The sequence below is a fragment of the Eschscholzia californica genome, unplaced genomic scaffold (genome assembly GCF_041429995.1).
Source record: "Eschscholzia californica isolate CP2 unplaced genomic scaffold, dmEscCali1.0.p SCAF_3, whole genome shotgun sequence".
NCBI classification, from domain to species: Eukaryota; Viridiplantae; Streptophyta; class Magnoliopsida; order Ranunculales; family Papaveraceae; genus Eschscholzia; species Eschscholzia californica.
Window position 1 is genome coordinate 53878682 of NW_028238420.1, and position 23266 is coordinate 53901947.

General features: G+C 36.6%; 2 protein-coding genes across 2 annotated transcripts; both read right to left on the reverse strand.

Annotated features, from left to right (window-relative positions):
* Window positions 1-205: 205 nt before the first annotated feature.
* ATL43 (RING/U-box superfamily protein) lies at window positions 206-2807 on the reverse strand. Its single transcript, XM_086664998.1, has one exon. It carries the CDS (start codon window positions 1995-1997, stop codon window positions 675-677), a length of 1323 nt encoding a protein of 440 aa, XP_086521124.1. The 5' UTR covers window positions 1998-2807; the 3' UTR covers window positions 206-674.
* Window positions 2808-3336: 529 nt separating this feature from the next.
* Window positions 3337-22390, reverse strand: LOC147551883 (Small GTP-binding protein). Its single transcript, XM_086664997.1, has 22 exons — window positions 21848-22390; window positions 19843-20019; window positions 19256-19342; window positions 18049-18105; window positions 17769-17834; window positions 17063-17125; window positions 15743-15787; window positions 15482-15582; window positions 15019-15115; window positions 14607-14678; window positions 10911-11065; window positions 10780-10837; window positions 9295-9375; window positions 7242-7328; window positions 6704-6775; window positions 6441-6575; window positions 5907-5980; window positions 5654-5741; window positions 4967-5044; window positions 4015-4090; window positions 3767-3807; window positions 3337-3631 (listed from the first exon to the last, which is right to left on the reverse strand). Exons 1-22 carry the CDS (start codon window positions 22166-22168, stop codon window positions 3536-3538), a joined length of 2127 nt encoding a protein of 708 aa, XP_086521123.1. The 5' UTR covers window positions 22169-22390; the 3' UTR covers window positions 3337-3535.
* Between the last annotated feature and the right edge of the window lie 876 nt (window positions 22391-23266).

A 23266-nucleotide genomic window follows, 5' to 3' on the forward strand; every position in this document is an offset into this window, starting at 1 on the left:
GTTTATGAGGTCGGGTTGTGATTCAACCACTTGACTCTATCAATCCCAGAGTCGAAAAAATAGTATTGGACCGAGCCAGCCTATTGGTTTGACCTCGGGCCGTCTAAGTCTGTAGTTATGAACATTGTTTCGATTTGATCTCTCCATAGAAGATAGTTTAAATCATCTAGCTTTTCGACGATGAAATCGAAAACGGATAGACTAGAAAAGGAAGAAAGGTAGATTGAACCATCTATAATACAAATCTAAGAATACCTCCAACCATTTGCCTTGTAATCAATGAAATAAGCTAAATCTCTATCAACAAGCTGAGCATAAGCTAATTTTTCTATAATATCTGCTACACCATTGGTCTCTCTACCATCTATATACTCCTAAACATTGGGGTCTCTTCTTGTGCCTTTCTTGAGGGGAAATAGTAATAGTTGTGTGTATGAGTAAATCTACCGGGAACTAATGATTTTCGACGAAAACTATAAGAAATTCATTTGGTGGTCTTTTCGTGATTGAATTGCTAGAATCTCATAAGACATCTTTCATCTAGTCGTTCGTTCGTTTGTTCATTCATATGGTCGTATCGTGTGATTGAGATGTCGAGAAAGATGTCGAGAAATAATGAGGCAATCTCGGGTTCATTTGTTTGCCCGTCCTTGCGTGTTTTGAATAAAATACTCTTATGCCTCGGTACTGCTTCTGCTACCATTCATCATCACCACTTGTTCTTCCTCGTCGACCCCATTGTTCTCATCGTCCTCTTCGTCATTATTTAATTGATTTTTCTTCGCTTTCTTTTTCTGCTTCAAAAATGAAATCCAAGATGAAGACGGAGACACCAACGACGACGATGAATGCCTATGAACATGACCTCTTTCTTTCTTCGACCGAAGAAATAAAAGATCCGACGGTCGTAAATCACTCCATCTATGTTGGTAGATAGTCCTTTCTTCTATCTCTCTTTTTCTTGTTCCACCAGCTTCTCCTCCACCAGAAGATACTCTCATTCTGTCATCCATTTTCACATCCAACCTCTCATCACTTGTCATCCCTTCTTTCTTATATTCTTCTGAATTCGACATCACCATTAGAAGCCCGTCTTTCCGGCACCCAACCGTACTGGTTGTGGGCCGGGCGGTTGGGCCGGCGGAAGGGGCGGAGCCGACCCTTCCACCGCCGCCGGCAGCCAATTCTTTTTCTTTCTTTCTCCAAATGATGCTATCCAGTGATTTTCTAGCAGAGTCCAATTCCGGTGGTGGTGGTGGTTGTCGGTGTAGCTGTAGAAGCCGACTAGTACTACTAGTTTCCCCTGCCGATGAATGACGACCGGAGACTCTCCAAAATCTTCCACCACCGCCGACGCCGGCGCCGATTCCGACTTGTGATTGTTGTTGATGTCGTTGAATCGAGAGAAGAACATCTTCAGGATCAACTCGAAATCGACAAAGAGGACAAGTAGAATGAAAATCTAACCAAGTATCAACACATTCAACATGAAAAGTGTGATTACATTTAGGAAGTAATCTAAGAATTTCTCTATCATCTTTATACTTATTCAAACAAACACAACATTCAAGCCCTAATTTTTTCTCTCTAGTACTTAAAGATCCAAACCTAAACATCGGTAACGATTCCACCACTGCTCTATCAATACCTGATCTTCTTCTACTTCCATTTACATTTCTGCTTATCCAATTTGAAGAAGATTGATTTAGATCACCGCCGGTGTTTCTTTTACAGTGTTTTGCGTACATTAAGAGTAGAAATGTTACTGAAAACATTGTTGTTATTATTCCGATGACTACCGCCATGCTAGGTTTGAATGATGCTTCTGATGATGATCTAATTGTATCTGGTAGTGGAGAAGGAGATTGAAGAAGGATATAATCGTTATTATTGACTTTGAGGTGGAGGACGACGGTGGAGATAACTGTTTTAGTTCTTGTAGCTGTATCCGCCATTGTTAGACCTTGAAAAACCCTACTTTGAATTCCCCAAATCATCCAACAAAATAGAGAGAGAGAGAGTGGGAGGGGTCTTCACTGCAAAAGGATAACTGGGAACACAACCACATGTATATCCACAATCACATTAACTAACAGACAATGTCACAAAAAAAAAAGAAATAAAAAAAAAAAATTGAAAGCAGACAATATTACTAGGAGTCAGACAGATACATCCTATAACATGTTATCATCACAAATTTTTCTACTGTAACGTGGTCTTGGGAGGGTGTGTTGTAGACAACTTCACTTTTGTGGTGAGGCGGAGCGTGGTGACTTAAGAGATTAAACAATATTTCCTAATGAGACCTTTTTAAAACTGTAAAGTCCAGAAGTGCCGAAGTGGACGATATAACTAGCAACCCAGAAGGTTGGTTCGTATCGTCCAATAACAAAATATATATTGGACATAGATTTAATCAAGGTCGAAAAATAAATAAGCCTAAATACAAATCAGACGAACTCTTGGCAGAAATTATATATGATTTATAATGCTTCGTCTTTTTGATGATTCTGATTCATCGAAGTTTGAATTGCAAACCACAAGTCACATGATTTTTGCCTAAAATATGTCTAATTTTTTGTTGTTCCCTAACATTTTATATCTAACATTCCACTTTAGATTTGGACCATTTACTTTTGGGACAAAAACTCATTTTTATAGTAGATATATAAACAATGCAATGAGAGTCCTTGAAGATTTATTTGGTCTGGATACTCCATTCTGTTTAGAGAGTACAAAATCTACTCATCAAAATTTGTTGTTCATTAACCAATAAAAAGATAATAAGAAATTTAGAAAAAATAATAAAAAGTTAGAGACAAATGAGAGATAAAGATTGCTTGTGATTATTTGGTTTCTCCACAGTCTAACTTTACCTAAACATCATTATTACAAACTTTAAGTTTCTGGGGCAAATTAACTAAAATGCTTTGCCTTGCTTTGTGAATGAGAGTAATCACTGAACTACTGGTCGACCAATTTTGATAAGCTTTCTAAAACATAAAGAACCAGTAGATCTACTTAATTAAACATAAAGAAACAAGTTCCATCCAAATCCTAAATCAAGCACGATAACAACCTAAGTTAAACTAATAATTAAAGAGGCTTAAAACCCGACAAGAAAGAGTCTAAAGCCCGACAACAAAGAGCCTAAAGCTCGACAACATCTACTTTATTTAGTGCCTAAATTACACGGAATAAATCTTAGTGATAACCTGCTTCCACCGAGACTCGATCCCAATACCTCATGGATGTCCTACCACTACACCAAAGAGTGGTGGACCGTTAAACATCGCTTCGAACAGGATTTTGTGAAGCCAACTTTCATACAACAAATGGTTCAAATAACAAACTTTCTCTTATATAATAACCCTTCATATGCATAGTATATGTAATATGGACGTTACAGAAGATGTATTGGAACAGTAGAAATGTTACTAATGTATACAATATGACTGACATTTATACATAGGGCTACAAAGTTTAGAAACCTTTTTTGTTTGATACAGAGAGATGAATGAATGGAGAAGAATATTCACAAAACCTCCTTTTCAAGCTTTAAAACTGCCATAAAAGCTTCTTGTGGTACATCAACTCTACCTATTGCTTTCATCCTTTTCTTTCCCTCAGCCTGCACATCAATTCCGTGTTCGATTAAAAAGACCGATACAAAACATTCATTCAACTCCTTCAGAAGTTGCATTCGTTAGGAGAATTACAGACACGAAAAGATCATTTAACTCCAAGGTATGTGCGCGTAAAATACCTGTTTCTTCAGCAACTTCTTTTTCCTTGTAATGTCACCCCCTATATAATAGAAGACAGTTTGTCAAAGGTTCCAGAAACTTAATTTCATAAACAAGAAACCTAACTTAGTCCTGAAATTATGTATTCTAAATTATTTCTAGGGTGATGTCTAAATCGGAAAATCAAAACTACCACTACTTCAATACTATTAGAAACTAGTGTGGTGGTCATAAAATATCCTGCAAAAGCCATTGTCAAATGTCTTACCGTAGCATTTGGCTGTGACATCTTTCCGGATTGCTGATAATGCTTCACTAGCAATCACCTTGGCGCCTATGCATGCCTGTATTAGGGGGAAGACAAACTCAGTTTACACCATTCAACCGTAGTTGAATAGATGACCTATCTAGGAGCATGACTATACACATCACAAGAGCAAAATAGAAATGATTATACTTTTCAGTGTAAGAAATTCAATGAAAAATAAGTTTAGTAGAAAAACGAAGATGCTATTTTTCTTTAATTACATAATACGATAAACTACTTGGTTATTATTTCAAAATCAATATATAATATTCCGACTTAAAAATGTTTTGAAATGCATTACTAATTAAATAGTAGTATTTATTAAATTGTACATAATTTGTTAGTTCAAAATGTATATTGTAATTATTTCAAAAACAATATGCATAGGAGTTACTTTTAATGGCTAAAGCATTGTTTAGTTATATTTCTTGTTTTCAATCTAAAATCTTTAATACGAAGTGTCAAACTTGTAATGTTCAAAGTCAAGTTGAAATTTAACTTTGAAAAGCAAATTTGAAAACAAGACTGGGATCATTGTTGTTAAAATTGTCGAATCCTTAGAATCAAATCTGAGTAAAATCGCACTTAAGCAAGAATCCTGCTGAATTTACTGTGCTTTGACTCAGCAGATTGTTGTCGAGGGTGAAAGTGAGGAAGGATGATAGAGTCTATTCCACAACATAGACACTTGCAAATATTTCATACTATGTGATAGTTGGTGACAGAAATACTTACCTCAATGTGGAGGTATTTGATACCTGGACCATATTAGAACAGTGAAGGATGCAAGAATTTCATTTGTTGTCTATAACAGACCAACAGTAACACATGGTAGCTCAAAGCCCCAAACCCATTCAAGATCTTTCAAGCACCATTTATAATTTATACCAACGAGTAAAGAAACTACACTTACTTGGATGGGTATTTTAAACATTTGGCGTGGTATAAGCTCCTTCAGTTTTTGCGTCAATGCCCTTCCTACAGAATAAGCCTGCAAAAGGTGGAATCGCAGTAAAGCATTTATCTCATGGTAGGTACCATACAAAGCAACATTTTGTTTCTAAAGGCTATACATTATTTAACGATAACTACAGAACAGAAGATGATTAAAAGTTCAAATAGTGTTTCAACTGTCACTTAAGTAACTGTTTAAGAAGGCACTACAGTTATTTAATCCATCCTCTAAACGTGTAATCTGACACCTACAGCAAGTTTGAGGGTAACTTTGAGTTAACAGTGATCGGCTAGGAAGTTTTACAGCAGTCTAATGACAAACAATGTACAAACTATTCTTTAACTAAAATCCGGTCAACTCTAAAGCACTAATGTTAAAATTATACAACTTGGAATTAGGATCCGATGAAACCATTTTTCTACAAATGGTCGTGAATCAAGACAAGTTTGACTACAGTTGTTCACCAATAATTCTACAACTTCAAACTGTAAACCCTGTTAATTTACATTTACATGACCTGTGATGCTGACAAATTGTAGTTCACTTCTTATTGTAACTTAATACAAAACATATCGCATATAGTACTTGTCTACATGTCTTCAGGCCACCAATATAGCTGATATTATATATTAGTAATTAACTCACCTTATCCTTGTGGACAATGGTTGCCAATGGTTCGACGGGTTCGCCATTAATCTGGATGTCAAGTTTTATCAGGTCACTTTCTCGATACCTGCAATAAAGGGAACCAAAAAAGATTCGATATAAGATAAGTAGAAAAGAAATATGTAAAACAAAAAGAAACATTCCGTGGAAAATATTTAGGCAACTACGAGCGTTCTAGCACAAGGACTCTCATATGGAGAGATTCATAAAATTAGGCAGCAGATGCATTTACCCAATAAAAGAGTATTCCATGCTAGCATATCCCTTACTTCTGGACTTCAACTGATCAAAGAAATCACCAACCATCTGTGCAATCATGGAATATTCACTATATCAGCGAAGAGAAACCAGAAAAGGTTCAATTTTTATTCTCTGGTCTTTTGGAAATATTTACAGCCAATTAATGTCTTGGTGGTATTTAACAAGTGGTATCGTGCAAACCAATATTGTTATTCCACACTGCCAAAATACAACGTGAATATGTATAGTTTTAGACAATGCTAGAAATATTTACACCAACTTTTGGCAAAGACAACCAACCGCAAATTGGTTTATATGTTTATATTTACAATTAGAACATCAAAGCATAACAGCATCACTTGGACAGTGAATATAACCAAGAATACACCTAATGCTTGAGTCCGATTTTTGTAGTCAGAGATAATTTAAAAGTGCCACAACTTATTTTCAGTGAAGTAAACCAGCAGTGTATGATAATATGAGCTTTTGTAAACAATCGATGGTAAAGTAACAACTAGAGGGGTACCTCTGCTAGTGGTAATTCATAGATGATTGAGGCTCTATTCTCAGCGATATATTTCAATTCTTTAAAATCACCTCTCCGATCTTGGGAAAGCTCCATCAGGGCACCGATATAATCTTTTGGCGTAAGCATTTCAATCTAGAAATTATACTTACTAATCAGGAAAAGATTGTGAGGTAGCCACGGTTAAGAATCATATTACCATGAATAGAGAAAGTGAGAAACTGTAGTAGTAAAGAAGGTTATCTTGAACCAAATGATATGACCTTAACAAATGGTTCTTCAATAGACTTTCTCTTTCCAGCTTCAGGTAGTACAGATGGATTCGAGCATTCAACCTAAATCAAGTGACGATAATAAATATCAATCTCATGCTACTATTACCTATAACATGGCCAAGAAGAAATAACTGATCAGATATATAATGTAATTTAAAACAGAAAATGGATTGTCAAACACTCTTATCCCAGTGTAAAATCACACATATTCAAAAACATCAAAAGATTGAACTGTAAAAAATGATTTATACTTGAATAAAGGTACACGCCGTTCAAATTTGTAGCATTGTGAAATACTAATATGAGTAGCTTATGTGCTACTAACACCCCAGCCTAGGTAGTTGCAGCTACTCTCTCTCATATATATATATATATATATATATATATATATATATATCATTTTCAACATTACCTTCATACATAAAACAGATGATCACCTTCAAATTGCATACAACTATGCAAGAAACTGATTTTAGAAATGTAAATATTTAGTAATAAAGGAGCATGTGAAGGATGAACAAATTACCACATCACCATTTACGCAATTCACTTGGTATACAACACTAGGTGCAGTAGTTATCAATGTCAAATTATACTCCCTCTCAAGCCTTTCCTGAAAGAGAAAAGTCTATGTCAGGAAAAGCAATGTCAAGATAATTAAAGATACAAAAACTGTACTGCTACATTGAAACAAAATCTCGTTCTTTTAGGCTTTCCCCACGCAAAGAAAATATAAATGTTTCAACAAACACTGTACAATACTAATGTCAAAACTACACAACACTAATCCCTTGCTCTCAAAATGGTTGTGGCGATTCGAAGAGGAGAAAACAGGTGTTCTGGCTAATATTATAGCGGAGAAATATGGAAGAGTCAATGATGGATTGGATCAATAACAGGGTGAAACAACCTTGCAGATCTGGAGTTTGAAGACGTATCCAGAACAGGGTGGACAAATTAATGAACCTCACGAAGTGGAAGGCTGGTAATGGACAGAAGAATTTTTTCTGCGACTTGAAATATATCTGGTGCTCCACTGTCAGCCTTAAGGACAGGTGCCCAGCTATTTTCTTTATTGCAAAATCCAAAGAAGACACAATCGGACAGGTCTAGAATTCCATTCAAGAGTGCTAGGATCTGAACCTTAGAAGGAATTTGAGCGATTGAGAGAGACTTGCAGTATACAATCGTGAGGCATATCCCCAACGAGAACAAGACGCAAGGATTTCGAAAGTCGGGAGAGAGAGAGAGAGAAGAGTTTGTGGTCAAAAACTATAATCGTTGGAATAACCATATGGATTCGCATAGTCATAATAAAGATGTAAAAGGTATTCTGTTCAAATAGACCAGGAATCTTAGCTGTGGTAAAACAAAATCATACCATGATTTTGTCATTGGGAGGCCTGGATGTCGTAACATGCACGACTTCCCGTTACTATTGTATAGGTTCTTCATTGAATATTATTAATTCAGAGTTTCAAAAAGAGAATAATTGTATTCATCATTTAAGAAACTTGTTATTAGATACACAGCTGTCGTATAATAAACAAGTCAAAACAACCATAAACTTTCATATGTTAGATATGAGAGACAATTGACGAAACCTACTTGTTGACTGGATTTCCTTGGTGTTCAACATTAAGGAATTCAAATGATATAATTAATAATTTAAGAAACTTGAGTTTCTATATTTTAAACATAGTAGAGAAAATTGAGCGCAACATTAAAGAAGTTGCATCAAAATAGGAAAACAAAGTATTTAGCAATTCTAGTTACTATAAAAGGAGGCCTCTTGTTCTTTCTTATTCATCAATTAATCAACAAGATTATTAAACCATAATGAAGCATAAAAATGATGCATATAGGATTAACAGAATCTATTAGTTTGAGGGAGTATTAACAATTACACAGTTACGTCCGGAGTAAATTGAATAACTTCTTGAAAATAACACCCAAAAGATACCATTTTTACTGATAACAGTTAACAAACTCTGTTAGTTTGAGAAGGTATCATCGATTACAGTATTACACAATTATATCAGGGGTGTTAGTAAGATAAAATTAATTTAGGCAGTTATGTCAGGGGGTAAATCATTCAAATAGATCTAAAAACATATCATAACATAGAAATCAAGAGATATCTATGAGAAATGAAGAAGAAAATGAAGATAAAAAGTGAAGGAATAGATATGTTTTTAGTTTTAGTTTCTCCACGTTTTTTGCTAGATTTTCATTATGTCGGTGGAAATTTCGAAATTTCCAACAATTTCGGTTGAAATTTCCAACATACCGGTGGAAACTATGCGAGAAGTAAGTGTGTTTTCAAGCACCTAATCTAAATTTAGGAAGCGTTTCGCGAAATTTCGGGAAATTTCATTCCTTGGACGTAACTGAAGAAGTCTCAGGCATGCAATCTACTACATCAACAATGTCAAAACACTACTCCACTACATCTTGTTATTGCATCAAAACTTCAATATTTTTGTTTTTTGAAATAATCAGAACTCAAGTGTTACATGTTAATTGACATAATCCAACTGATATCAAGGAAATAAAGAGATAACCAGAAGTATGCTCACCTGAACAATTTCCATATGGAGAAGGCCTAAAAATCCACATCGGAAACCAAAACCCATTGCACTTGAACTTTCGGGCTCAAACTGCGAAATCAATTAATAAGTTTTCGAAACATGAAATCGTTCAGTAAAGTAAAGCCAGTAGAACTATCTAAGTGACATTAGTGATGAGCAAGGAGAATTCGAAAGCTTTAGGAGAAATACTTCAGCAACAAACGGTCCTTATTTGAGAATTGAGTACACAAAAAAGTGGTAAGCAAAATGATGTGAGTCGCAAGGAACATGTATGTCTTCCAAACTTTTTCCATTGTGCTAGTAGACAACTATCACCATGTACTTCAAGTTGTATGTTCTCTCTCTTATAGCTAAGTAGATGGGATCGGGACATGGGTATGGGTTAGCATATTTTAATTTATATGTTCTTACTCTCCATCTCTCTCTGTCTCTCCTCAGTTCTCTTCCCTTTGGACAAAAGAAATAGAGCACAGAAAAAAGTAAACGTAATAAGTTGAGTCAGTTTCCTGACTCGGTTTACTGACACAGGAGTCACCTAGTAACTCGATTTATTTGCACAGGTCTCACCTAGTGTCTCGGAAAACTCGATCAAGCATTTTAGGTGAGAAATGGCTTGGCAATTTCTGACTAGAGCCAATCCCCAACTGTCTTACTAAAAGCATTTGTGGCAAGCCACTCTCTACAAGTTCTGCCTCTAATCCTCCCTCAAAACGGGGTTTCCTCAGCTTTCAATGATCATTTCTTTGAGCATGCAGTATATTTAAATGTCCACTCGTTTGGTCAGCCTCCAACAAAATGGTTTAAGTGCTGAGGCCTACAGGTGAAAGTTTGTGTAAGTGGACAACTTCTTTGACACTACATGTATTTATTCGTGTGATGTCCACTTTTCAAAGTTAGCTAAAAGTAAACACCTATCGCAGCCATAGCATTAACAAATTACTACAATCAGTTCTTCTAGTCCAAGTGCTTAACAACGTACGTACATAGACAACGGCATACAAGGTGCCTACACGACGAGTGGGAAAAGACAAAAACAGCGAATGTCATACCATTTACCATGGATAAGATTATGCAAGTTTTCATATGTCTAATTGACTAATGATTCTCAATCAAAATAACTAGTACAAGAAATATGGATAATTATTATAAATGAATTAAGTTATGGGTTTGCCTCGCTATTTTCATAAATTCGGTTTACAATAGACGTATCTGAAAATAATTTGAGGGGCGCGATGATGTGGTCCTCATCTCTAGATCATTCACATAGAAAATCACCTTGTTGCTCAACTTTTAACTCTTGACAATTCAAACTTTCAATGCTAACAATGTTGTGTGTCGACAAATACTAATATTAGGTACTTACTAGCATGGATACAACCTCAACATTTAAAAGTTGATTTAAAGCATATTGAAAAATTAACAAATGAAACTGTTTAAGTTACATTTTTAAAGAATCACAATCCTTATGCTCACCTTTAATGCTGCATCATTAAGTTGCAGCTTCTCTAGTGCATCACGTAACTCGGGAAACCTACCAAAACAGATAAGGTTCAAGCACAGAGACTTTAAAGATAAAAATTAAGTAGTTCGTGTTAGATTATTACTGGTCAGCATCAACAGGAAACAAGCCACAAAACACCATGGGAGTAGCTTCCTCGTATCCAGGTAAAGATTTGATCGCTTTTCTTCCATAATTAGTGATGGTGTCTCCAACTCTAGCGTCTGCAACTGATCTTATAGATGCTGAAAGATAACCCACCTGTGGAGAGTTGTATGATGAGAAGACTATTCAATGTGGAGACAATAGACCAAATAAAGAATAGTCGGCTTAATTTAATTGGGTAGCGAGAACAGAGATAAATTATAAGACGGTCCAAAGATAATGATCTGGTTCCACTTATAAGCTATTTCGTCCAGTTCCTTCCAAAACTCTGCCCTCTTTTCTTTTGACAAAAAGGCCATAGATTCATGTGAAGAGCCAAGTTGAGTTGTCCGCGTTGTTCCTCACTAACAAAGAGAGAGAAAATAGGCCGACAAAACGATCTGCTACATCAAAAATATCTGAGTTCCAAATGCATAGAATTACCTCAGATGCCCCTATTGAGGATGATGCTTCCCACCCACAACTGATATTACCCAAACAAAATGAACTAAAGCTAATGAAAACTTTCTACCTTAGTTTCTTGTGAACTCGAAAAGGAAAGTCCCGGACCACTTTTGTAACTGCAAGGTGCTTCACCAGACTCCCAAGCCCTCGTATGTTCCAGCTAAGAAGATTTACTAACATTGATCAGATATCTCCCTAAGGCTCAGCGAAGACCGGACCCTCTTCTGACTACTAGCCATCTCAGCCATGCCCCATTCTAGAGTCTTCAGCTCTCTGCAGAACGTGGGGGTTCTCTTCCTCTTGACCACCGATGATGATGACTCTGTTCCTTTTTGTAGTGCAATTGCTACTCCTATCTTCTCTGCTTTCTCTTCATCGCTCTTCTGACCTTTTCCTTCCTCTATTTGCTCCTGTTTACTAGTTTTCCATTTTGTGGGTGACAAAATAAATTTTTTTGAAACTGGATGGCAAAACAATAGCTGGGCATTCCACCATAATCGGATCCTCTTCCAACTTTCCTGTTCTGCTTCTTGATCCAGATTAATCCATGATCTAGCACTTTTTCCTTCCCCTGTCCTTTAATAAAGCCCAAATGCTCTCCAGTATCTAAAAGCTCTTCCTCTCTTGCTTTAGGCTTCTCTTGCTGGGCTGTCTTTGTTACTTGGGTTTTCCCCTCCTCAGAGGAAAGCTTGGATGCAGCTTCTCCGGATGGAGGTGGGCTCGCCTATGTGTCCTTCGGCCCCTCTCCCTCTCGTTTTGGAACACATTCCTTTTCCAAGGCCCGTACAGCTCTTGCCCCTGATGTCTTATTCTACCTAGCCTTCTTATACGATACTTTTTTCTGCTTGGTCCACTTGTTCACGTTATTAACTAGATCAGAAACTACTTCCGGCAGATCTCCTCTAATCTCAATCCCTGCCATTTCAGGCTCTACTGCAAGCTTTTTTATAACCTCGTTGTTAAACACTAGCTAAGGTTGATCTTGCACACCTTTTCCTTTCATCGAATCGCAGGTCAATATCACTGGAGAGAGATTTTTCTCACCTATATTTTCCACGAACTCTGGGGAATGGGTACCTGCTGCTTTCTTGCAACTCTCCTCTGCACTGAGCGGTTGAAACTGCTTACCTTCTCTTGTATCAAACTATCCTTTGTTGGTTTCTTGGTCTGGACGTCATCAGCATGGTTTCCTTCTTTGTATTGGACTTCTATTTCTTCTGTACATTTTTCAACGTTCGGCGCATTTCCCTAAGTCCCAGAATGATTCTTACCAGTATCGTAGCCTTCACATGTTCTGGTGGCATCTCCGATGGCCAGAATTGGTGTTGCTTCTCCGGTACTACTTTAGTCTCAGCCGGGATTTGAAAGCATTTGTCCCTGAAATGCCAGCACCAACTTTTCCAGCATGAAGGCATTAGGTTTACAGTGTATAGTAACCATCACATATCTCAGACTGTAGAGGTTCAAAGTGTCCTCACGGATTTCCTTCATCTTTCCTAGGTCTACAACTAAACTTGCAAAGATCTGTTCGTTCCATATATGGAAAGGAGCTCCATATAATTTCACCGCAACTTCGTTTGGGTTAACCACCGGAGTGTTGCACGTTGGCGTCCGTCTTCTTCTTTTCTTTTTGAAACTTCGGATGAATATTTTATTAATAGAAAAGAACCTTCCAAAGGGGCAGATCCATACAGAGAAAAGAAGCTACAGACTGTTACATGACTTGTTACATTATCCATTCATCCCAATTTTAGACAAAATCATAATACGAGTACATATTGGTATTTTGTAAATTCCTATTTCCTAGATCAATCGAACAGGGGCCCTTCGGCATCTTCTGCTGCCAATCTACTATTTAAGTTTTCCTTTTAGAATATTTTGTTATTCCTATCCTTCCATATGCTCCATATGACAGCTGAACGGATCATATTCCAAGTGCCTCCATACTTCTTTTGTTTTCTTAACCCTTCCCATTGTTCTAAGTTGTGACCTATTGACGTCGCCCTGCACCAACTGACTTTGGTGTCCATCTTCTGAAGGAGATCTTCTTCACCGGGTCAAGAGATTCAAAAAATTCCATCCCCCAAAGCACTTCTATCGGTTGTGTGGCTCTTAGAACTGCAAGACCCTCTTTAAAAGGTAAGATATCCACACAGTCCGTGTTAGGGAAAGCTGCTATTGCGTATTGCCTCCCTCACTCCTATCCAGTCAAGGGATGGAGGATCCATTTCCAAAATTACTGATTTTTCCTAGTTTATTGTATGTATTGCTAATACCGCCATTGTTCTTTTTGAAGATGAGATGCCTCTTCTCTCTTCCTTTGCTCTATTCATAGGCTGATAGGCCTATAAATATGGTCTTAGCTGGTGTTTTGATTCATAATTTAATTAATGTTCTAGTATAATTTAGATTTTAAATTAGTTGTTTTACACATATGTCCTTGTACTAATGAAATAGCACAAAAATGACATAAAATGACCCAAATAATAGTGTTAACCGTACTACAGTATGATGCGATTTTAATACTACATCCTGTATTCATCAACCCTCAGATAATCTACCCAATGCTCCACAACTAAAAAAAATTGAAACAATTTTTTTTTTTTAAAACTAGATTCAATTAAATGAAGAGAAAGTTGTACAGAGACTAGGTCAGAAAAAGGGATGCTTTAAAAAATTGAAACAATATAATTACTAGTTTGCTTGAAAACCGTGCACATTACCCAGAAGGCCAGAAACAACTGCTCTAACGGCTAAGATGAATTTTTACCGATTTAAAGAATCAAAGAGGAAATAAATTTTAATAACACCTACTTTGAGATCAAATTAAGCATCTAGTTGGCTGAAACTGGACCTACTCGAGGACTAAATTTGTTTGATAACCTGAGATACTGTATACTCCAATTTGTCAAGCAGGTACTGCGGACCCGTTTAGGAATTTGACAAATTATCTAGAAGTTACATAAACATGATTAAGTTGAAAAGACTTGAGGTCTTTTGTTAATTTTTGCAAAAAAAACTGACACAATAACGAGACCTGTATTGCAGAGCAAGTAAATCATGTTGCTCCAGAAGTTTGAAGGCAGAATTAGACACAAATTAAACAATTGGAACCCAGTAGTTAAAGAGTAGAGACTTGTAGCTCATATAAATTACTCTTTAACTCAATACATTGAAAACGAAATGCTTATACCTCACCAGCATACAACTCGTCAACTTGCAACTGGTTGGGTGATAAAACCCCTATCTCATCAGCATAATAATCCTGCATAAATGAGTTAACTGATAAAATGACAAACATATTAAATAATCTACTAAAGTAGCAGAAATAGAGGGAAAAATATTTTATTGTGTTACACAGCATGCACATAAACATTATCAATTCCTGATTATGTAAAGGTCCCGCAACTCATATTACTAACTCGTATAAAAGATGGTTTGAAGTTCAAAATCAAGTAAAAAGGAAATTTTTGGAGAAAAGAAATTCCCGAATAAACTCTAAAACGTAAGAAATTCAGTTGTCAGATTCTTTTTATCTATAAAATTAAAAAGAAGTGAAGAATAATGATTCAATCTATGAAAATGTAACTCGTAGAGTAGCTGACCTTCCCACTAGCCATAAAATGTATCCTATCACCTTTCTTTATTCTTCCATCGATGACACGAAAATATACGATAACGCCTCTATATGGATCATAGTAACTGCAGAAAGAGAAGTAATGAAGTTACGGAGAAGAGATACAAACACGTCAAAAAGACATAAATGTCATCTGAACACACTGCAGAACCAGAAAGTTAAGTAGTTGACTTCGAATCGAGCATAATTCATACTTCATATTTACTAGGATTGGCACAATATATTACTATTATTGTTGTTCTTAAAAGGAACTCTTTAACCTCTCACATTGATACTATGATTCTGGACATGTTTAGAGAAAACGCAACTATAAAGAAAACACGAGGGGCTTAGATAAATAATTAGATGCATAATAGAAGACTGTATCATTAGGCATTAGCACCATTGACAATGAAAATAAAATAATGATGCAGGGAAGCAATAGCACGTACCTATCAAAAATGAGAGCCCTTAGAGGATTTTCTGCAGTATCCGGGGGTGGTGGAATTTTTTCAATAATAGCATTTAGGATTTCCGTTATGCCTACTCCTTCCTACAAAATAACAAAAGAAACAAAGAGGTGACAACATGGCAAACCCAAACTTCATTTATCTTTTAAAAAAAAATACAACTTCATTCATCTAAAGAAGGAGATGCTTGCAACATTATGTTTCATTTTGCAACTCAGACTACTAACTTATCTTTAGCCAGACCTTAGCCGAGCAGCGAATTGCATTCGTACAATCCAGTCCAATAATCTACAAGCAATGAGACTTAATTAATTTAAGATAATTTCTAGAAGTCTAACATTATCAATTCTTTCAATTAAATGATCGTAAACCACAATTCTTCAGTGATACATTGCAAGATATTGACATAAAACTCAACGAATCTTTAAATTTAACTTCGTGTAAGAGGACAAAAAGAAGAGAAGAGGGTGGACACTTCCCCCACCACTACTTCTCTGATAGAAAGCTTGAAAATCTATAATCATAAGCTTCAAGCTTACGCAGATAGAGTAAGGATGATAGGTACGTAATAATTTCAACTTTCGATCAACATATACAGATTTGTTAAGTTTAGAAACAACCAACTCAGCATTCAGCAATATATATCAAGAAATCAAAGATGTTATAAGGTTAAAGTAAGTGTTAGAAGGGAAAATGTAAGTGTTAGAAGTTCATGTGAACTTTAGGCATTGAAGAAACACCAATTTTCTTAATTAACAGAAGCTGAAATATCATAGACAAGCATTTAAAATATCATAGACAAGCAGTTAACACATATAAAACCGTCTTACAGCAAGCAACAAGTTAAAAAAGAAATACTCCAGGGGGGAAATTGGCTTTCGCGAAGGTAAAAAGCATGTTCATTATCCCCTTCATATTTGGGAACAATGCTTAAAAGATTGACGAGCGCAGAGGGTAAAAGTGGATGCACTATATGAAAAAGTCGAGATATACACATTATTTGTGAGACAAACTACTTCGAATGTGTAGAGTTAACTGGCCTTATTGTAGTGACTGTTGATTATTATGTCCAACTATCACATTATGTGATAATTTGTGTGTTAAATGTTTAATTATATGTGTAGCTGCTAATAAATTATACGATTAGCATGTTTCACTAATATATTAATACTAAACTTTCCAAATTGACCTCGTTATGCTTGGAGAGACTGTGCCTTACAAGAGCAAGCAACCTCCAGCATAAGAAGGTGACATTTTTTTGGGGAGAAATAGCACATTTTTCATTGTTTTTGAGCTACCAAGGTAATCTATCATTTTGTCCCCCTCAAGTGTCGAGACTATTGAATTAAAGAAATGACATCTATACAGAACTTTTAGCAAGCAAGAGAGAGGCTAGATCAAAAGCAGATTTTAGGAGACCATGGTTTTACTTTAAAAGCTGCAGTCTGCAACAATCCAACTAGCCATAAGTTCATAAAGAAAGAAGCCTAAACTATTTCCACATTCATGTGCTCAATTAACATAAAGAGTATAACACATGGAGAACCCCGTTACTGCACCAACCTCTTCAACTTCTCGTGCGACTCGATCTGGTTCAGCACCTGGAAGATCTATTTTGTTCAGAACCTGTTAATGGTAACAAATGTCATAGTAAAAAAAAACTTATCATCAAACAAGAGGCCCTTTTGGTGTGGGTTGTGACTGGAACAAATATTTAAGTGTATCATTGTTTATGTATAATTTGGAAATGCATTGAATGTTCCATAGGAGTGTCTTGCTTTCTGGAATGGTGTTGGTGAAAGAATTTTGTTTGATCAAGAACTAAAATAAATACTGGAGAACTTTTCTGAAAAACTGCGTATTCAAGAGTTTGTGCTGATATACTCTTTTCGAACCGAGAACAATGCAAATACGAAGCAAAAGTGTAAAACAGAAGAATTACAGCACTATAAGACAGGTTCTGTCCTACGAATGATAACGACACGAAGGTGTCTTACAGTCTTATTTTTAGGCTTGTGTGTTGTGCGAGCAGGCAGGAGCAAATAGTACATGTACGCTTTAGCTTGGGACATATGGCCAAAATTCTGCCTTATCGAAATAATCACATATTGGAGTGGAAAAGCAACCAGCACTTCCCATAACCAAACATAAGCAATTAAGAAAACAAAATATGGGCAAAATGTTCTCCAATGAAGTTATTGAATGAATAATAATTAGGAAAACTAGAGACTAATTGTGAATCAATAAAAATGAGTCAAAACGCTCTTACAGGGATAATCTCTAAGTTGTTTTCCAGTGCTAAATAAACATTAGCCAGTGTTTGTGCTTCCACTCCCTGCATCAATAGTTATCAATTTAGACTACTGTGCAATCAAAACAGCACCTTCACCATAGTTAGAAGCCTCTCCCAAGTTGCACCTCCAATCATTTTTAGTATGTATGACAATTTGACTTCAATAAATAGTAAGATCATAGATAAAACTATCGTAGTAATCACATCGTAAGCATGGTTCACTGAAATGTTAACTATGCATAGAGAAAGAATGCACCTGTGAAGCATCTATAACAAGGAGAGCACCTTCACAAGCAGCAAGAGAACGAGAGACCTGTTTTCAAATGGAATTGTAAAGCAACAGCAAGAAAGATCAAATAATGAAAAGTGATAAAATTGGCGAAGGTGGAACAAGTTTAATTGACTTATGAAATGGTAATAATTATGGTCGAGATCATCGGAAAATGGTTGACATATTGAATTTTAGGGCTGGTAATCTCAATTTGCTATAGATAATTCTACAAAAAAGCTACATGAACTCTCTAAGTCATAGATAATAAGTAACCTTGGAGCAGCTACTCCCTTTGTCGCAAAAACTAGAGGATACCGAAAAAGAGAAGCCCTTTAGAAAACAAAAAACGGAGAGGTCGGAAAAACAGAGAGGTCAAAAAAACTAGAGCGGCTACTCTCTAAGGCATAGTTTGGACAGCCACAAAGAATAGGGCTCCAACAGTGAACATGCGAAAAGAGTGGGTTTCAGATGCCCAATGGTTGTATTAGGTGAAGAGGTCGGAAGAGTCAGCTCAACATCTATTTCTACGCTGTGACGGGGCAATAATCTTATGGCAGTTCTTTACAACCAAGTCAAAGAACCAGTGCTGAATCCTTAAATCGATAGAACTAACAATATCCTAATGGCAAAAACTCTAAATCAGGAAGACAAATAGAGAAATGTGGACCCTAATTCCATAGCAATCATGTGGGGTAACTGGAACAATAGAAAAAACAAAAATTTTAAGGACTCAAATCCCCAGTGTTTTACTCGTAGAGGATATCCTCGCATTGCTATTCCGTTGAGAGTAGAAAGACCAATTGGCTGAAGGATAAGACACAGTATGATTTTGTTTATAAATGGGAGGAATTGATGATGTAACATACACACAAAACCTCTTTGTACATTATTTTAATATTAATTCAAATTTCAAAAAAAAATTACAAACAGAGAGAGAAAAAAAGAGGAGAAATGAGGCTTGATGGTTTGCATGTGTTGGAAGGTCTGACTCGCCTGTTGGAGTTACAAAACATCAGCCTCATTCTCTTCTATGAATTAGTAATGTCATTTAATGATGACAAATGAGACCTTCCTGATTTTAATCTACATTTAGGATTATTCGAAGTGACCAAATACGCCATTTAAACTTCCAGTATTCTTACCCGAAAAATACAATATCAGATTGGATAAAAAAGGATTTTAGTTGATTTACCTCATAAGAGAAATCGACATGCCCTGGAGTATCAATGAGATTTAGGCAATATGGCTTGTTTTCATATACATAGCGCATTCTTGCTGCCTGAAACAATGAGAGAGGACGAAATTGTTGCAAATACATTACAAATGAAGAGTGGCATGCAGCAAAATGACCAAGTGATATTAAAGTGGACAATGTGCTGAAAAGATAGGCAAGCTATCTATACGTTCAGGAACGATGAAACGTAATATCAAAATGACTAGCTAGGGCTTCTGGGTTGAACACTTGGACCTTATTGTCTTCTCAGTTCACTTCACTTTGTAAACCCTAACATTAAATAAATCATGTTAAGCTGTCGCTACAGAACTTCAAACTGGTTCAGAAGTCTTGACTTGAGTTAGCCTCAATTGTATCATGAATCAATTTGCTTAACGCAACCGTTTGGTCAGAGTTTTCAAGAAAGCCAAGACGCATTAATGGGCTTTACTGAGGAGCCAAAGCATCTCTGTTTCTGAGTGCAACCATTCAGTCAGAGTTTTTAAGAAACAAAAAACTTCTACAGCTAGAGTTAATCAAGCAGTCAGAGCTCACCAAATACAGACCTGTAGTTTGATAGTGATTCCTCTCTCCCTTTCTAAATCCATGTTATCTAGAAACTGTTCCTTCATTTCTCTATTTTGAACCGTACCAGTCATCTGTAGTAACTTATCTGCTAAAGTTGATTTCCCATGGTCAATATGAGCAATAATAGAGAAATTTCTGATATTTGAGATAGGAACCTGTCATGCAATAATGAAAAAACAATTGTAAGATGTTGCGGTGAAATAACTAAAAAGCACGGGGTCAATTCATCAGCATAACAAAATTATTTTTGGTGCATGACCAGCAACTAAAGTGTAAAGATAATTGTTGTGATAACGTGAATGCCTCTACAAGTTAGAACTCATTATCTTCCTCAGTAATCGAAGGACTGGGAGATGGTGTACTTCAAGATTCATAATGAAGTAAGATGTTACTCAAAGTGGCTGACCGATCTCCACTACTGTTCCGGTGCAAGGCTAGAGCATTTTTACGTATTGATTTTGTTTAAGATACTGTCTTGATGAAATAAGCGAACGCCTTAATGGATGTTAGGATGTTTGAGTCACACGTCTACGTGAGATTGTATTAGAAACGTGACTTGGAGTGTTAATCAAGTCCTACTATCATTTGCTTAAAGATAAAGTTACTATGCTCTTATGGTTTGTTGGAAGGTTCTTCATTATCCTCTTCGCTAGAAGGTTCCTCCTCATCACCTTTATAAGAGCTTATAAAGCTTACCGATGTTTTTCATCTAATACAACAAGAACCGTTCAATCAACATCCAGATTGACTTTCTCCTATTTGTAATAGAAACTCCCAACCCTCAACAACCTCAAAAGGCGTGGGTCGTGGGATGGTCCTTCCTAGCAGATGTATCTGTTGGAAAGCCCAAGAAGAATCGTCTGATCACCTCTTCATCCATTGCAGTAAAGCAACCAACCTTTCGTACTACTTCGCGAAGACTTCTGGGATTCAGTGGTGTGCTCCAAGTTCCCTTCGAAAGATCTTGGAACAATGGAGCAGGCGGGGCCATAGGAATACTAAGAAAGATCTGTGGAATCTCTCATTCCAAGTGCTATAGTGTGGTCCATATGTAAATTTAGGAACTCATGTACTTTCAAGGAGTGTAACGCCCCCAAAAGCCTTGAGATCGAGGATGTCCTAGGCCTCTTATACCATTGGTCTAGAAATTTGTCTTGGGCCAAAAGCCTAACTTATTTGGACTTTATTTTGAATAGGGAGGAGATTATGAAGTATTTGTACCTCATATACTCCTTCCCTCCTTGTATTCTTTTCTCATTTTCAATAAATATTCATTCAGACTTTTCAAAATATTTGTAATAGGAAAAGTGGGCAACCCATGTCAATAAGCAAAGCTGCTACTACTTAACTATGAGAGCCACATGGACCAAGGGAAGTTACATAAACAAAAAGATCGTATAGGCCTCTTCCGTCATGGCAAATTGGTTTTAAGATGCAGACAAAAGTAAAATAGAAGCAGAGTTAGGCCAACACGTGATAAGCCCAATTGCGATATGTACTCAATGTTATGCAGCAAAACGACATGCGTCTGGCTCGAAGAACTTCACACGCGAGAAGACAGTGTAAAATTAGTCCAACATGGACAAAGGGGAGTTTTCATAGGCCAAAAATATAATATTATATCGATTAAAGAAAAGATAATCGATATAATAGGAGTTTGGATAACAACTCTAACAGTCTGCTCTGCCTGGGTTCCTGGCTGAATCCAATCGGGGTGATGTAGCCAGACAGAATTTAGTGAGAGAAAGTCACCCTGACGGGATTTGGGTTCCGGGCAGTATGTCATCTCCGTTTGGATAAGGCATGTGACAACATACATATCTATCCGCCACAAATTTACTCAAATATAAAATTTTACAGGCAGCAACTAACAATCATTCAACTTCAAGAACAAATGTTACAGGAAGAATGAAGAATTTCAACTGTATGGAGGAAATTTGAAGAATGAGTAATGGAAGACCAAAATCCACAAGAGAGAGTTACCTTGAGGAGACGATCCTGTCCAGCATCATCGGAAACTCCTTTTCCTCCTCTCGGTTGGGTAGCAGAAGCTGCCTGGCAAACAATCCCGGTACGGCTTTTCTTCTTCTTATTCTTGTTCGTGGTGGATGTCAATAGGGATATGGATGTGGAGGGTCTGTAGTTGCAGAGACAGAGTGAAGAAATAAGTTTGTTATCTTTATAGAAATCTCGACCGTTTACCCGACCGAATAAGTGGTGGTGGTGGTGGTGATTTTGGGAGTTAACTGCTGAAGATAATGAGGGATTCGTGAGATGGAAAAAACCATCTATTGCCACTCCCATTTCCAAGTTATCTTCTTCTTCTTCTTCTCCGTCTGGGATTGGGTTGTTCTGTCACTCTGCCATACGCAGCTTGCTCTTTGTTATGTTATCTATTCACTGCTTTTATCACCCCAGACCCAGACGGACTCTTCTTTTTCACTACCCACACTTGTGTGAACCACAACCTTGCTTCCACCAAGTGAACCTCTTACTCGATAGTATTTTTTTTTTCAGGTGTGCTACAATGACAAATTCCTTCACAAGATCCTTGACATGATGAGTCATTTCACTAAAAACAAAAAAAATTCAAAGTTTTTCAAAGTTTGACTTTGATCTGGACCGTTCTTTTACCCGTGTGACTCATCGTGTCAAGGATCTTGTCAAAGATTCTTTGTACACTTAGCATTTCACTTTTTTTTCGATGAGATCTCTTAATGGATAGTTATTAAATTTGAATGATTAAGGCGGTAAATAATGTAACAGGAAATTGGGCTGGAGGCTCAATTTCATGTTTTTTTTTGTCAAAAAGACAAGTTATCTTTTTGTCCTTTTAGACCCCGTGTATAGTTTGGAAATAGTCTTGAAGGACAATTCTAAAAGCACTCCCATTTTTAATGTCGAAATTGCCCTTAGAATCTTAGCTTGCGAAGCTTTGCAAACTGGTTTGCACTGCTTTGCAATCTGGTTTACAGAGCTTTGCAAACTGGTTTGCACTGCTTTGCGATCTGGTTTGCAGAGCTTTGCAAACTGGTTTGCACTGCTTTGCAATCTGGTTTGGAGAGCTTTGCAATCCCGTTTGCATTGCTTTGCAATCTGGTTTGCCTTGCAATGACTTTGCACACACTTTGCAATCTGGTTTGCAGAGCTTTGCCAACTAGTTTGCTCTACTTTGCGATTTGATTTGTCTTGCAAAGCTTTGCAATCTGGTTTGCAAAGCTTTGCAATCTGGTTTGCAGAGCTTTGCAAACTGGTTTGCAAACTAGTTTGCAATAAGGTCAGTTTCGTTTTTTCCCTATATTAGATTATTTACAAAAATGTCATAGGGAGCTGAAGCGTATAAAAAGTTGATAAATCCTTTTTAACCAAAACTCAAATTTTTTAGGAAGTTTTGACCAAATT